The 15,676-nt window shown below is 38.9% G+C and overlaps 1 protein-coding gene across 1 annotated transcript in view; it reads left to right on the plus strand.

Annotated features, from left to right (window-relative positions):
- mtbp (MDM2 binding protein) overlaps window positions 1–15,676 on the plus strand; it is a 35,554-nt gene that overhangs the window by 2,498 nt on the left and 17,380 nt on the right. Inside the window, exons 2-12 of the mRNA XM_053493664.1 lie at window positions 728–811; window positions 2,838–2,911; window positions 5,059–5,201; window positions 5,314–5,372; window positions 5,496–5,634; window positions 7,152–7,266; window positions 8,427–8,549; window positions 12,874–12,968; window positions 13,352–13,418; window positions 13,580–13,697; window positions 14,210–14,380. Of these exons, the coding sequence (XP_053349639.1) occupies window positions 728–811; window positions 2,838–2,911; window positions 5,059–5,201; window positions 5,314–5,372; window positions 5,496–5,634; window positions 7,152–7,266; window positions 8,427–8,549; window positions 12,874–12,968; window positions 13,352–13,418; window positions 13,580–13,697; window positions 14,210–14,380 (1,188 nt within the window). The remainder of the gene's footprint in view (window positions 1–727; window positions 812–2,837; window positions 2,912–5,058; window positions 5,202–5,313; window positions 5,373–5,495; window positions 5,635–7,151; window positions 7,267–8,426; window positions 8,550–12,873; window positions 12,969–13,351; window positions 13,419–13,579; window positions 13,698–14,209; window positions 14,381–15,676) is intronic.

The following is a 15,676-nucleotide window of genomic DNA, read 5'->3' on the forward strand; positions in this document are numbered from 1 at the left end:
CTCTTTGGAAGTGACAAGGATGGATAGGATCAAGAATGAGTTCATCAGAGGGACAACCCATGTTAGATGTTTTGGAGATAAAGTCAGAGAGGCCAGATTGAGGTGGTTTGGACATGTTCACAGGAGAGATTGTGAATATATCGGTAGAAGGATGCTGAGGTTTGAACTGCCAGGCAGGAGGTCTAGAGGAAGACCAAAGAGGAGATTTATGTTTGCAGTGAGAGAGGACATGAAGTTAGTTGGTGTGAGTGAAGAGGATGCGAAGGATAGAGCTAGATGGATGCAGATGATTCGCTGTGGCGACCCATGAAAGGGAACAGCCGAAAGACAAAGAAGAAGAAAAAGTGTGTGTAATGAGGTTGGAAAATAATTCGCCAAGTTTGGACAAAAAGACTTAAAAAAAATAAATAATAAAAAACACACCTTAAAAAAGTTACTGTTGGTGTTCAGTACAGAATCTTTTATGTTTGAGGCTGATCGGCCGATCATCGGTCACAACAGAAGACCAGACAATTCTGGTCACTGTCCGGTGCACAATCGACCGGTGCATCTCTATCATAAACATAATTTTATTTTTTTATTATTTTGTGTTCAGTGTGGCGATATGTGAATTTACTCTACACTCTGTCTTCTCTACATGTTCTACACTCTACATTCTCTGTGCCTTTGCTTGGCATCCTGTTTGTGTCGTTTGTGATTTTTATGCAACAAATTTACTGCGTTTCAGGGATTGAAGCGGCCAGAAAGGTGTATAATAAGCTAAAAGCTATTTGCACGACTAACACTACATCACGGCTTTCTCCATTTCCAGGTAATTATATATATATATATATTTGTATATACTGTATAATATGAGCCTTGTGACATTTAATACAGCAGGTCTCCTGAAATTTTTTTTTAGAAGACTTGCATCACTCACTGCAAAATAAATTATATGTAGTTACTCAGTGAAGGCTTATTTCATGTATAACACCTAGGGTTGTTAGTTTAAAATTTTGATTTTATTGCTGAAATTATTTTTTCCCATCTTTAGTAAATAAATAAACATTTATTATAGTCATAAATTTTTGCATATAATGTATGCGCGCATACATTCATTCATACGGCCATTCCGAATGCATGGATGTTTTTGGTCAGTGAGAGGAAACCAGAAAAAAAATAAATAAAGCTTGAAGAGTAAAACTAGACAAACACAGGTAACTTTTACAAAAGATCAAACCAAGGACAGTGGAGGTGCTGCCTGTTTCACATACCTCATTTTATTGCAATAATTGACCTTCACTCTTAAGTGTTTTTTTTTTTTTGTGGCTGTGCAAGGCTGTGCTTGATCACTAGTAGGTAAAATAACCATGGCAAAATAACTTCCCTTAAACTCATGGAGGTTTTCTAATTTTTCGACAAGTGCTTTTAATAGAAATTTGTTGTAATTTTAGCCTTTTGGTTTGTTGCAATTGTTAGCTGTTAAAAAAAGAACATGTGACTGATGCTCCTACTAAGATCTAATGTTACCCTTAGCACTGAATCAATTCTTACAGCAGACCAACTACAGAAAACCATCACAATATTGTTTTCTGCTGGATTACGGGAAGCAAAACAAGCTGACATGGCAGCAAAACAAGCCCTTACAGAAACTATTGGCGTATGTCAAATCCCACCATCTGACCTCAAGGCATTGATAAAGTAGTATATAGTAAATAAATGGCAAGCAGATGCGAACAGTAGCAAAACAACAAATTATTTATAATAAATCCAGTGGTCGGAAAACCGATGCTATCAACCCTTCAAATCCAGACACGACCAAGTTGTATATACAAGGAGCCGTATAGGCCATACAGATTTAACCCATGCATATTTATTAAGGGATGAAGAAGCTCCAAAATGTCAGCACTGTAGCACTACTCTAACCATAAAGCATATACTTCTGACCTGCCCAAGTTTTAATACAAAAAAAAAAACAATTTCTACCAGAACAAAATTTCAAAAACTTTTTTTGCAAGAAAAAAAACAGAAAAACTTCTAAAAATTTTTTGCAAAAGTGCACCTAAAGAATCTTATGTAAAGTCTTGTTCTTCGGGCCAAGGCCATGTTATAATGTAATAATTATTTATTTTATTATTGTTATTATTATTATTATTTTTATTTACTTTTTTCCACAACCCTTTAAATCCCTTACATTATAACATAATATATTGGTTCGAATAAGTAAGTTTAATGTTTAATATGTATCTGTCATGAAATGGTCTAAGAAGCTATAATGGCAATAAATCCTAATACAAACAAATCAATTCAGACATAATGTTCCCTGTATTGATTTTATAGAAAATCTATAAAAATAAAAAAAAAATTGATATGACTAATAGTCACGGTTACAATCTTACAAGTTTGATGATATTACATTAGGCCATCTTCCTGTGTAAGACTAGTCCAGTCTGAACCATAATGTTATTTTAAGCTGAAAAAAGTGTGATTTATTAGAAGTGAATCTTAATTAGTATTTTAAAGATGTTACTGGAACGAGAGCAGTCTGATCATGAAACTGACTCTTTCTATGCCTGTGCTTTGTACAAATGTAACTCTCTCTAAATAAACTGTGAGCTTTGAAGGTCGGATAATGTCCAGTGAAAAATGCTAATTTCTTTTGGAACTCAGTAAATATAATTTACCCCATGTTAAACAGTGCAGGAAGTAGTGTGATTTTCTGCACTGTAACTTAAAAATAATCACAGACCCCCAAGCTATACCTTGCTTTGAGAATCAAATGGCATGAGTCTCTGTCTTTTCTCGCATTATTTTCAGCTACTTTATTTGTTGTTTAATCTTTGTGATTCCTCCTATAGCTTGCTCTCTGAGTGGAGCTCCTGCTGCCCCAAAATGGTTCTTCGCCATTCAAGCAACTTATGGCTTGACACAGGTCAGATTTTCAGCTCATACAACCATGACTTAAAACTGCTTGTTTAAGTATTACTAAGGATCTCCTGTTCATTCCTAATCCAGATTGAGCCATATAATTCTAAAGTCACAGTTGGTGTTTAGTAGCACCATATATCTGTGGTCACTAAGTGATGTTTAATATGGAAAGCAGTATGAGGAAAGCGTAGTCTTATAAGCACAAATGGTCCCCATGTCTACGCGATCCCCAGGATACACACCAGACCATTAAAAAATATATATCTGTAACAGTCCATGTTTAGTAACGCGGCTATATGGTAATACCTAATAATGCCAGATGGACATGTTTTGCTGGACTAGAGCAGAGGTGCAAGGATGCCACCTCCATCATAAAACTGTCATGTGCACTGCATGATGTGGCCAGTTATTTTCTGCACTAGAAAGTCTGTCTGTTAGGAAATACAGTACAAAAAAGAGAAATCTAGTAAATACACTACACATTCAATTATTTTTACTCTAAATGGAAAAATATGTAATTTCAAAAAAATGTGTTAACTAGATTAAATACTGATGACCTTTTTTCAGATAAAAATCCTAAGGGGAAACAAATTAGATACCAGACATAATTGTGTTAGACATAATATTAACATTGTTCATGGACAGGTACTGTATGTCTACACTACACGGACATGCAAGAGGTTAATAGACATCCATGGTTTTATGATAAGCCAGTGGTTCAATTTCAAACTTTGAGGTTGATGGTTTAACATGGGGTCTGTGTGCATGGAGTTTGCATGATCTCCCGTGCTTGATGGGTTTCCTCTAGGCACTCTGGTTTCCTTCTACAGTCCAAAAACATCCATTGTGGGCTAAATTGCATTTCAAATTGCCTGTAGTGTTTGTGTCTGGGTTGGCGTGTGTGCACTTGCTTGTTTCTTGCAATGGACTGGAACCCCATCCTCGGTGTACCCTGCCTTGTCCCTGGAGACCCCTGGGGTAGGCTCCAGGTCTCCCATGACCCTGAATAAGATAAGTAAAAAAGAAAACATATTTTTTGAGAAAATATGTCCACTGAAATGTGTTATGTTTCAGCATGTAATGTTTAGTTATTAAGATTAGTAATGGGTTGACTTTCCTGTCACATTCGCTACCCCGCTTATCCTATACAGGGTTGAATGGAGCCTGTCCTGGGGACTTGGGGCACTGGGCATGGGGGTAAACCTTGCATGGGGTGACCGTCCATCACAGGGCACACAAATACGTGCCCACTCACTCTCACACTATGGGCAATGTGGACATGCCTAATCTGCATGTCTTCAGACTGTGGGAGGAAACTGCAATACCAAGCACAAGGAGAATATGCAAACTCCTTGCACACAGACCACAAGGTGGGTCGTAAACCCATGACCCTGAAGGGGCGAGGCCACCGTGTTAACCACTACACTGCTGAACTGCCACCACCAGCCCAGCCTCTTTTAAACTTGTCTACACATGCTTAAAGGTGGGTATACTGAAAAAAATAGGAGCCATAAAAATGACGACAAATTTCGGTGCATACATTTTTTTTTTCCCTTCATAAAAGTATAGTTGTTGATTTTCTTCGTGTGTGTGTGTGTGTACTTAAACTCAACTTTTTCATTTATTATTATTATTTTTTTTTTATCATGTATAGATGTAGATAAGAGAAACTTTTTGGTGTCCCGCTTACAGAAATGTATGGGGTGCTAGAAAACTGCACACGATTTTTGTGTAGTTTACGAAACTATCTAACATCTGTAGTTTTATTTAACTGAAAACCCCAGTAGAGCTCAAAGCAGCTAATTACTATTTCTCATCCCCCAGAGCAACATCCTTATCCTTCTATTTTAAACGCTCCTGATTCTGGGAGTGTGCTTTGAGTCCATGGGAAATTTGATTTAATGAAAAAAAAAAATAAGTACTTCACCTACTTGACCACTAGAGGGCTAATTCTGACTGTCATTTGACTAGAACACCTTTAAGAGGATAATTCAGACTAATGCATTATTTGTCGTAATGTCCTTATTATGGTGAGGTAATGTACTTAAATTTAACTTTTCCTCATTTTAGTGTACCTAATTAATCCTCATTAATGGTTGACTTCAATATTCACCTGAGTTGACCGTCTTTCACCTTGTTTATTTCTGACAGTTCTGTAGCTCGGACTGGGATGAGGTGTGTGTGCAGCAGAGTGATGGTGAAGAGTCTGTGCTTTCTCCTGTGGACAGCTGTGCCAGCTCCCTGCAAGAGCAAGAGGAGCAGATCCAGCTGTCCGAGATCAGCTCTCACACAGAGTGTGTCCTCAGTACTTCATTTCTAATCTAATGTCTCTGCACGCGCTAGCCAAAAGTCAGGGTTAAATGCAAGCACAGGGCAGGTGTTTAAAATGTTCACTTTTCTTTGCAGGCTTTTTGAGGAAGCAGCCGACTGTCTTCATCAGTTAGCAGACAAACTTCCTCCTCCAGGTAACAAATACCACAAACTCAGACAAGATTATTGTGCTAATTGCTTCTTTAGAAATTAGGCAGTTCCTTGGAAAGACTGGTCAAACTGGTTGACACAGAAACCGCATGTGTTACGATTCACAGGAAGGTTCCTGCTGGATGTGATTGTGCTTTGTGAGGGCGAGGTAGGAATGAAGGAGTTCCTGCCGGTGATCGGCTCCCTGAAGCACATGCAGGCTTGGCACTCTGCACAGATGACCGTCGTCACGGAGCACATGGCGGGGTAACAGACCCACCATGCATGTGTACATTTAACCGTTACACTTGTACAGTATAAACGTTTTTTGCAGTGAAGAAATCGTTGGTCAACAAGTGAAAGCTTGATAACACAGTGCTGCTCTTGCAAAAACAGGTCTTTCTACACTCAACAGTGAAGAAAGAATTATTTCCTTTGCTTAAATATCATTAAACTTTAATATATCTTGTGTATTTATGATCCAGGCTGAAAATATCCTTTCAATCATTTTTTAAAAAAATTTATCAACTACAATTTCTTTTCTCAACTACTTAAACCATAAATTAAATTATTATTTTTTTAAATGTATTTATTTATTTATTTATTTATTTGGTCAGGTTACCCCCTACATTTAAGTAGAGATTTCTTCCAGAAATCAAGAACAGGGACGCCTTTTAACTATGAAGGATGCTCATGTTAAGACCTTGGCTTTAAGTTATATTTTATGTGCTATCTAACACTGATAAAAACATATGGTGGTCAAGTCAAATTGAGATTTGTGATTGAAACTTTTCGTGTATAAAGGCATAAAACCAATTGTCATACAGAAGACTTCAAACACGGTAGGGTGATGAGACTCTCAGCCGACCATTATTTAAGACGTTTTTAATCGAATCCATTTCAATTTTATTTGTATAGCTCTTTAAAAAGTTGTCGTTTTTACAAAGCAGCTTTACACAATCAAAAGAACTATTCACATTTTTTATTGTATAAATTAAAATAATAAGACCTTGATGAGCAAGCCAGGGACGACGGCGCCAGTGGCAAGGAAAAAACGCCCTGAGGTGGTAATAGGAGAGGGGAAGGTTGGATCATTGGGAGCTCAGGAGTGACAGGGAGAGGGAAGAAGAGAAAAGAGAGACTTTTATAATCTTTTGGTAAAAAGTCTTTAAAAAAAGTAATAAATTATACACAAATAGATAAATAAATATGTAAATAGATTTTTTTTTAAAGAGTGCATGATTGTAGAGAGAGAAAGAGAGAGACAAGAACAGAGAGAAGATCTTGGATCCCATTGCAACCGTTTTCCCTGAATATTCAGCGAGTAGAATGTCTGACCCTTAAAAATCAGAGGGGTCTTTCTGTGAAACTGTACACATGATCATTCACGTGCACCACTTTACGAGATCTCAGCTGGGAGTTATTTCCTCGTCCCCTGTACAGCCCTGACCTCGCTTTAATGTTTGTGCATTAAAGGAGTTCCTGGGATACCAGCCGTAGAAATGTGGATCAGTCTGATCAAGGTTCTGGTATACTGGAAAGTCTTTTTACCTTGATGGTATTCAAGCACTAGTGAAATTTTGGGATAAGTGCACATTAGTGTAACAGGTAGAAATAAAGCAATTTTTTTTTCTCTCCTAGCCATGTTCTGTTATTTTGCCCAAAAGTCCTGGTTTGACTTAAACCACCTCTCATGCCTTTGCATCGTTTGTTGGAATTTTTTATGCAAATAAAAACAGAATAGTGAAAGAGCAAAGCCAGTAAATATCATCTTTACTGTACAGATGGCGAACGGCAGCGGCGTATTTGTCAGGCCGAGTGTGTTCTCCATCTGATGTAGAGGGCTGCTTTGATCCCAGCGAGCTTTGGAGGGGTGGACTGCTGATCCGAGAGAAGAAGGTAACGTGCTTATTTTTATTTGTGTCAAAACCAGGGTTGCATAATTAGCAATTTCTTTTTCCTTAACTGGTCGTTGAGCATGTGACCAATCAGTGATTTAAATAAAAAAAATCAGGTGAGAATATCAATCATTTTGCACCGTTCTGTACCCAGTCAGACGTGCTGTTTCTAATCAATTGTGGTAGTTTCTCACCAGCTGTGCTGGGTGTAGGTTGGGGAAAATACATTTGCGGACATCTGCTGTGTCTGAGCTCTTTGTTAGTTCTAAAAATCTTGGCCCAGGCAATTTTGTTGTTTGGCAAAGCTCATTATGGTTGTTAAAATAATAGCCCTGCTCGCTTCTTGTCCACCAGAGGGCAGTCATGTCAAAACAGAAATTAACCTAATGTTTATATTTTTATACCAAGGATTTGTATTTCATTACGCATAGAGCAGTGAGCGTAATCATAATACCATTGTGTTTTAATATTATATAGTCTCTTGCCAAAAGGAAAAAAAAACAACCAGAGTAACATTTAACATAACTTGTATTATTATTATTATTATTATTATTATTCCTTATTGTTCAGATACATTGACATTAACTAAATGTAAAAAAAAAAGCCTGGTTTCCAAAAGCCTGAAAGATTATAAGTGGTTGAATGGAATGAACAGCACTCTTTTATTGGTGAACCATTTGCTTTCGACTGTTAGTAATTGCTGTTTTGCCTTTATACATGCACTTTTCTGCATAAACACATTACTTGCTAAGACAAACTCTCTTCCTGTTTTGCATTAAAAATGCGAAATTGTGAGTAATGAGTGCCATTTCGCTAATGGATCTATGAGTACAGAGAGGGAAACTCTCTTATTTGTGTGATGCTGATGTATGACTGCAAATCCCAGACTTGTACTTGTGTTTGTTCATTGGCCCAAAGAGCATTAGAAACAACTAAAACAGCATGGTCCATGGTTATCTTTGATAAGTACTTAAAGGCATGCAAAAATCGGCCTGTCTGATAAAACCCTATTATTAATAAATAGAAAATCTCAATTGATTTGCTTCTCAGACTAGTGAATTGATTATTTCTTTCAAGCCGTGATGCATCTGAGGCAGTGGAGGCTCAGGTGATTGAGGCTCTGGGTGGATTCTCATGTACAGTATGTGTGTTCACCTGCAGTTTGTCTCTGAGCTGCTGTTTGAGGGTTTCAGTTTGAAGTGGCAGACCCGAGGTGCCCGGAGCCATGTGTTCTTCCCACACTCAGACCCCTGCTGCTTTACTGACCACATGACTCAGCCTGAGGTAAGTGGGCTTCCTTTCTCTTCTTCTGTACTGAACCCACACACTTTTACATTTACAGGCAACCAGCTTGAATAGCACTTTAGTGGTAGGTGAGTTTAAATTAATATGTTTTTTCAGAACAAATACCTATACCAGGGTTATTCATCAGCAGGTTATAATGACATCAGCCACATTTAAATACCTAAACATGGGTGATTAGTTCATGCATATGAGTTGGGTATTTGGAAGAGGTTGACACATTAAGCACATTTTCTGCCTTTTTCTTTTTCCCCCCCAAACAGTTCATCTGGTCATTTCATAAATCAAACAAGCTAAAATCAAAAAGCTGTAAATTACTCTTCTCAGTTCTTAGGCCCTGCAGCAAGACTCTGGTCCTTTGGGTGCCTAGAGCTAAATCTTCTTTGTCTTTCGGCTGTTCCCTTTCAGGGGTCGCCACAGCGAATCATCTGCCTCCATCTAACCCTATCCTCTGCATCCTTTTCTCTCACACCAACTAACTTCATGTCCTCTCTCACTGCATCCATAAATCTCCTCTTTGGTCTTCCTCTAGACCTCCTGCCTGGCAGTTCCAACCTCAGCATCCTTCTACCGATATATTCACAATCTCTCCTCTGAACATGCCCAAACCACCTCAATCTGGCCTCTCTGACTTTATCTCCAAAACATCTAACGTGGGCTGTCCCTCTGATAAACTCATTCTTAATCCTATCCATCCTTGTCACTCCCAAAGAGAACCTCAACATCTTTAGCTCTGCTACCTCCAACTCTGCCTCCTGTCTTTTCTTCAGCGCCACTGTCTCTAAGCCGTAGAGCATCGCTGGTCTCACCACTGTCCTGTACACCTTTCCTTTCATTCTCGCTGATACTCTTTTATCGCACAACACACCTGACACTTTTCTCCACCCATTCCAACCTGCCTGTACCCGCCTCTTCACCTCCTTTCCACACTCCCCGTTGCTCTGGACCGTTGACCCCAAGTACTTAAAATCCTGCACCTTCTTTACCTCTGCTCCCTATAGCCTCACCGATCCTCCTGGGTCACTCTCATTTACACACATGTATTCCGTCTTGCTTCGGCTAACCTTCATTCCTCTGCTTTCCAGAGCATACCTCCACCTCTCCAAATTTTCCTCCACCTGTTCCCTGCTCTCGCTACAGAGCACAATGTCATCTGCAAACATCATAGTCCATGGGGACTCCTGTCTTACCTCATCTGTCATCCTGTCCATCACCAGAGCAAACAAAAGGGGGCTTAGAGCTGATCCTTGATGCAGACCCACCTCCACCTTAAACTCTTCTGTCACACTTACAGCACATCTTACCACTGTCTTACAGCTCTCATACATGTCCTGCACCACTCTAACATACTTCTCTGCCACTCCAGACTTCCTCATACAATACCACAGCTCCTCTCTTGGCACCCTGTCATACGCTTTCTCTAAATCTAAAAAGACACAATGCAACTCCCTGTTACCTTCTCTGTACTTCTCCGCCAGCATCCTCAAAGCAAAAACTGCATCTGATGTACTCTTTCTAGGCATAAAACCATATTGCTGCTCACAAATGCTTACCTCTGCCCTTAACCTAGCTTCCACTACTCTTTCCCACAGCTTCATTGTCTGGCTCATTAGCTTTATACCTCTATAATTGCCACAGCTTTGCACATCTCCCTTGTTCTTAAAAATTGGCACCAATACACTTCTCCTCCATTCCTCTGGAATCCTCTCACTCTCCAAGATCTTGTTAAACAAACTTGTCAAAAACTCTACTGCCATCTCTCCTAAGCACTTCCATACCTCCACAGGTATGTCATCAGGACCAACAGCCTTTCCACTCTTCATCCTCTTCAACACCCTTCTCACCTCACTTCTACCAATATTTGCTACTTCCTGTTCCACAACAGTCACCTCTTCTACTCTTTGTTCTCTTTCGTTTTCCTCATTCATCAACTCCTTAAAGTACTCCTTCCATCTTCCCATCACCCTCCTGGCATCTGTCAGTACATTTCCATCTCTATCTTTAATCACTCTAACCTGCTGCACATCCTTCCCATCTCTATCTCTTTGCCTTGCCAACCTGTAGTGTCTACTCCTGGGTGCCTAGAGCTAAATAATTCTTTATTATTAAAATATTCTTTATTAAATAATTCTTAAATAATATTTTTTTTTACTAAAGATTCCAACAGTTCAGACTTTTAATAAGTTTGACAGAAGCCTCTATAAATAGAGGCGAAATTGAGAGATGTCTCTATTAAAAATGACAAGAGTTCACAAGTGTTGTGCTTCCTCAAACAGCAGCGTTTTAAAAGGTGTGTGAAATGATCCTGCACATATTTACAGCCTCATAAAAGTTAATTGTCTTTGCAGCCCTCTCTTTTGTTTTTCTCAGACTATTTTTGACATTTCCATCCTTTTTTTTCTTCCCCCCCCCCAACACACACTTATCTCATGCTATCTTTGGTATGCTTGCAGTCTTTGTCATGCTCCTCCTCTTTCATTCTCTTCACTGGTCCCTTTTTCTCCCTGTCATTAAAGTGAGAGCGTGGAATGTGGGAGTAATGAGTTTTTCCTCCGTGGATGAATCAATGGGGCCACAGATTCAGAAGGAGCAGATTGTGCCCCGTGGACTGTTTACCTACGTCTTGCCTTGTGTGTGCAAGATTTACTGCCCCCTCGCTGATTAGTGCCATTAACTTCCCCTGCTGCTCCTGCCATTTTTATGAGTGTTATTAGTGCGACAGGCATTAAAATGCGATTCTTCCATGTATCTCAGTGTTTGAGTTTGAGGCATTACTTTCCATATGCCACTGAGATCACATTGTACAAGATGGCTTCATACGGAGACAGGAGAGAGCAGGCGCGCTGGTGATTTTGGCTCAAGCAGTTCCACAAATTACAGACAATGGCACTTCAGTCTGATGAAATCTGAAAGGAGAGCGTTTTTTTTTTTTTTTTTTTTTAATATATAATCTGGTTTTCTTTTTGAAATAAAGCTTAATTTTAACAGTATAATAGTACGAGATATAGCTGTAGGTGGAATTCAACAAGCTATTTGCTGTAATTCGGTTATATTGTTATGGTCTCTGTATTTCCATGGTTTAATTTACCTTTTTTTCTCTCTGCCTGCTGCTCAGTTGGTTGAACAGTTTTACACTAAAACATTTACATTATTTACTTCTATTAACTGTTCACGTTTTGCATTTCTTTTGGCATGATGTAATCCTTTTTTTTCCTCCTGACATTTAGTAGTCACTGTTATTAATATATGTATGTGTATATGTATGTGTATATATACTTACACTCAGCAAAAAAAGAAACATACCTTTTTCAGGACTGTGTATTTCAACATGTTCCAGTGTGTTTCAGAGAAAGCTTAAAGGAGAATGTTTAAAACTAGCTTGACAGGAAGTCTGAAGTATCTCCAAATGCATACAGCTCATATGGTATACCTTATCTAAGTTTAGTGTTTGTTAGGTGCCTTTATTCAGAGTGACTCTGCATTTGGATTGTCTTCTGATCTTGTTTTCCCCTCATTAGCCATCAATTTTTTTGAGTGATGAGTGAAACCCATTTTATTATCACTTTCAATGAGAAGATTAACTCATGCTCTTGATCAATTCTTCTTATGTATTTGCCTTTTTAAACCTTGTGTAACATTTTTTTTAATTGATGTGATAATTGCATGAATCTTTTATCATGCCCAGCAAGTGTGCACAAAAGTGCAGCATCAAATTTATTCTATTTTTTCCCCCTTTAAGCCTTATTACACCTTAACCCAGTTATTCAAGTTTGTGTGTTTCCTTCCAGAAATGCTGAGTAATATTTGTTTCTTACATTTTAAATCTGCTTATGTTCAGTTTCCCTGCCAGCAGTCTACACCAGTTTTAGGATCTAAATGAGAGTTTATTGAGGGATAAAGCCGACACTATTTTATTAAACCCATCAAACTGCATGAATGTGTTGAGCAGAGCTGGGATAAAGCTGTTATTTTTGGGGGGAATTCAGCAGTACAGACAGCATGCAGGAGGAAGAGGAGGATAAGGGGGAAGGCCACCTCAGAGGGCCAGACGCTAAAGCACATCAGTCATGTTATTCCATGTTTCTTAATCTGACACACAGTTTATTTTTTTCTTTTTCTTCTTTTTCTCCATGGCGGTCATTTGACACTGGTTTTCTCAGACTCATTTGGAATAAAGCTTTACCTATAAAGTTACACCCCCCTAAAAAAAATGGCAATCAGGTTCTCATAATTTTCTAAAAATAAGTACACGATAAATGATGTCAATGATCATAATGACGACAATGCTAAATTGTCTCCCTCACAGGTGTTTCACTATTACCAGCCGCTTCTGGAGCTAATCCAGTTGGTTCGAGTGGCAGATCTCCCAGTGATTCTTCTTTCCAGCACTGAGTTTGAGCTGTATCCTTTCTCGGCCTCCTTAAGGCCTTTTCTTTTTTATTATTTCTTTTAATTGATATTGATGGCTTTTTTTTTTTTTTTTTAAATCAAGTCCTTTTTTGTCGATGCTGTGAAACTGTTTATAATAGTACGGAATAGACATCTGATGTTCACTTAAAGTGTCTATGGAAAATGGCTAAGATTGCTGTAACATTTCCAAAAACTGTTTAGTCTGTAAGCTGACCTTGACTGATTTGCAGGAAAATAATGCAAATATTGTGATGAATACTGATAATTTCCATCTTTTTTCAATAAGACAAATGCTGTCAGAGAATCAGTTGTTGTCCAGATGAAGCATGTGTTTGTGATATTCTGTCAGCATTAATCTTGACTTGTACAACCAGTGCCTTATCCAGCAAATCCACCAAAACCAAACTTCTCCTAGAGCAGCTTAGAACTTTACGTGGAGAGGTAACTATAAATATACACTTCTTTGCATTATAAAACATACTGTACCAACATGTGGCAATTATGTCCTTTTTCTGTTACAGTCACTGAGGTCTGTAGTGACATGCCTGTAAATCAGTGCGTGCATCTGTTGTGTGTTAGCAAGTTCTTTGTTTCTGTGACAGGTCGGGGCTCTGTTCTCTCTCTCCTGTGTCGTGAGTGTTGAAGCTTTTCCTCCAGCCTCCCAGCTCAGTTCCTCCAAATGGAGGGAGTTTGTGGCCAAGCACCCAAAAGCCTTCGCTGGTACTAACCTCAGGCTTCACTTTAAAAGAAGTGGTCTGTTACTAGTTCATACTTAATACACATTTTAGTAATATATTTTATCTTCCACATACTCCTTTATTCCTGAAGTTCAAACTGAAAGTATTCAGCATGCGTGATGCCTACTGTAGTAGAGTTGGGATAGAGCAACGCTCTGCCCGATTGAACAGTTTTCTTCAGTCTGCAATGCTCATAAAAAGACCTAAAGAAGATCGTTACATGCAGCTGTAAATTACATTCCATTAGCTCGCACCTCCAACTCCTAATCAGAGTGGTGCGCATTGTAGCTCTCCTGCTGGTTGAGCGGTATAATTGAATGCAGTGTGTAGAGAAGCTATACTTGAACCTGGCTGGGTAGTTTTTCAAAATGCTATAATTACATATTACTGAAGCAAAATATACCTATTCAAGCAATTATCGATGTTGCTCATGCTGCATGATGAATGTGAGTAAATACTTCAGCATAGTCTGATTCTCATAAACACTTCTTTCAGCTCCAGATGTCAAGATGAAAGGAGAGAAAGGACACTATCTTGTCTTGGTCCAGGGGGCCGAGTCTGGCGGGTGCAAAGCACGGTTGATCCACTCCAGCGATCAGATTAACGGTGCTGTCGCTCTGGCAACGATCAATGGTCTCGTGCAGGAAAAAGTTCCATTATCCTCAGGTAAGATGTTTAGGTTTGCGCATGGCTTGAACATTTGTGATCACTCACCATGTAATCACATTTCCTATAATTAAACCTGAATGTTGATCATAAACAACCACATGCAGTAATGTATGGTGCCTTGGCAAAGTATTCTCCTTTTTTAACCTTCACCTCATTGGAACGATCTGTTCAAGCTTACAGGAAGGCTCTGCTAACCCGTATAAGTAATCTTTACAATCCTGGTGAGCAGATAAGCACCTCAGAATGTTGCCTGGTCTTCTTTTAGTCATAAACTTGTCCAGTGTCCATTATCATGTCTTCTTGGCTGACATAGGAGGAATTTAATGTGGTCCGCTGTTGTAGCTACATGTGGCATCCAACTAGCTTGAGAGAAGAAATGAAATTAGTTTGGTGCAAAAAATGTGTACAGTACATATAGCAAGGCTTTTTTTTTAAGGATTGATTTGATCACATTCCTACAATGTTTCTTTTAATATATTTGTTTAATATGCTTCAGTGCAAAAATTAAACTTTATTAAAGTAAATGGATGGGGATTGATGTCAGGAATGGAAAAAATGGCATTATCATCTCTAGTTGTAATCTGTTTACCTCAAGGTTTAATGATTCTTAGATGCTTTTCCGCTCGGGGCGAGTGTAATGTTCCTGTCAGCTCCTACTAGTCCAGCCATTCTCCTCTGACCTTGCTTGTCATTAAGGTGTTTCTTCTCTCATGACTGTCACCCACCGGATTATTATTATTTATTTATTTTTTTTGGCACCTAAACCTACAGTTTCTGAAATATTTCAAGCAGTGTGTTTGACATCTGTATGACAACAACCTACCACAAGAAGAGCCAGGCTGCGTTCACATTACAGCCCAAACTGCTCAGTTCTGATTTCTTTGATCAGATCTGATTTGCATGTCATTATGGTTCTCATTCATAATTACAAGTGGCGTTTATCTGACTCTTAACGTGGATGTGCCTGTCCTCTGAAACATGCATAATCACATCATAGTATGATGGGCATTATCACATCATAGTTGTGCGAATACTTATTTATGCACGATTTCAGCATGCTTGGGTTTTTGGTCTGGAGGATGATGAGCAGCATATAGTTGACTGTATGGAAATTGGCAAACACACACGGGAGGCAAGGGGACCTCCCCACACAGCACAAAAACCTATTCTCTTGGTGTGAACATACTTTTATTGTTTCTTGTACAGTTTAGGAGATGATTAATTGACTCTTATGCATGTGTCTACCTCCACCATTGAGAAGGCTGTAGCGTGCTGTAGCTAAGCGGAGCCTGG

Source organism: Clarias gariepinus, chromosome 4, assembly GCF_024256425.1.
Source record: "Clarias gariepinus isolate MV-2021 ecotype Netherlands chromosome 4, CGAR_prim_01v2, whole genome shotgun sequence".
Lineage (NCBI taxonomy): Eukaryota > Metazoa > Chordata > Actinopteri > Siluriformes > Clariidae > Clarias > Clarias gariepinus.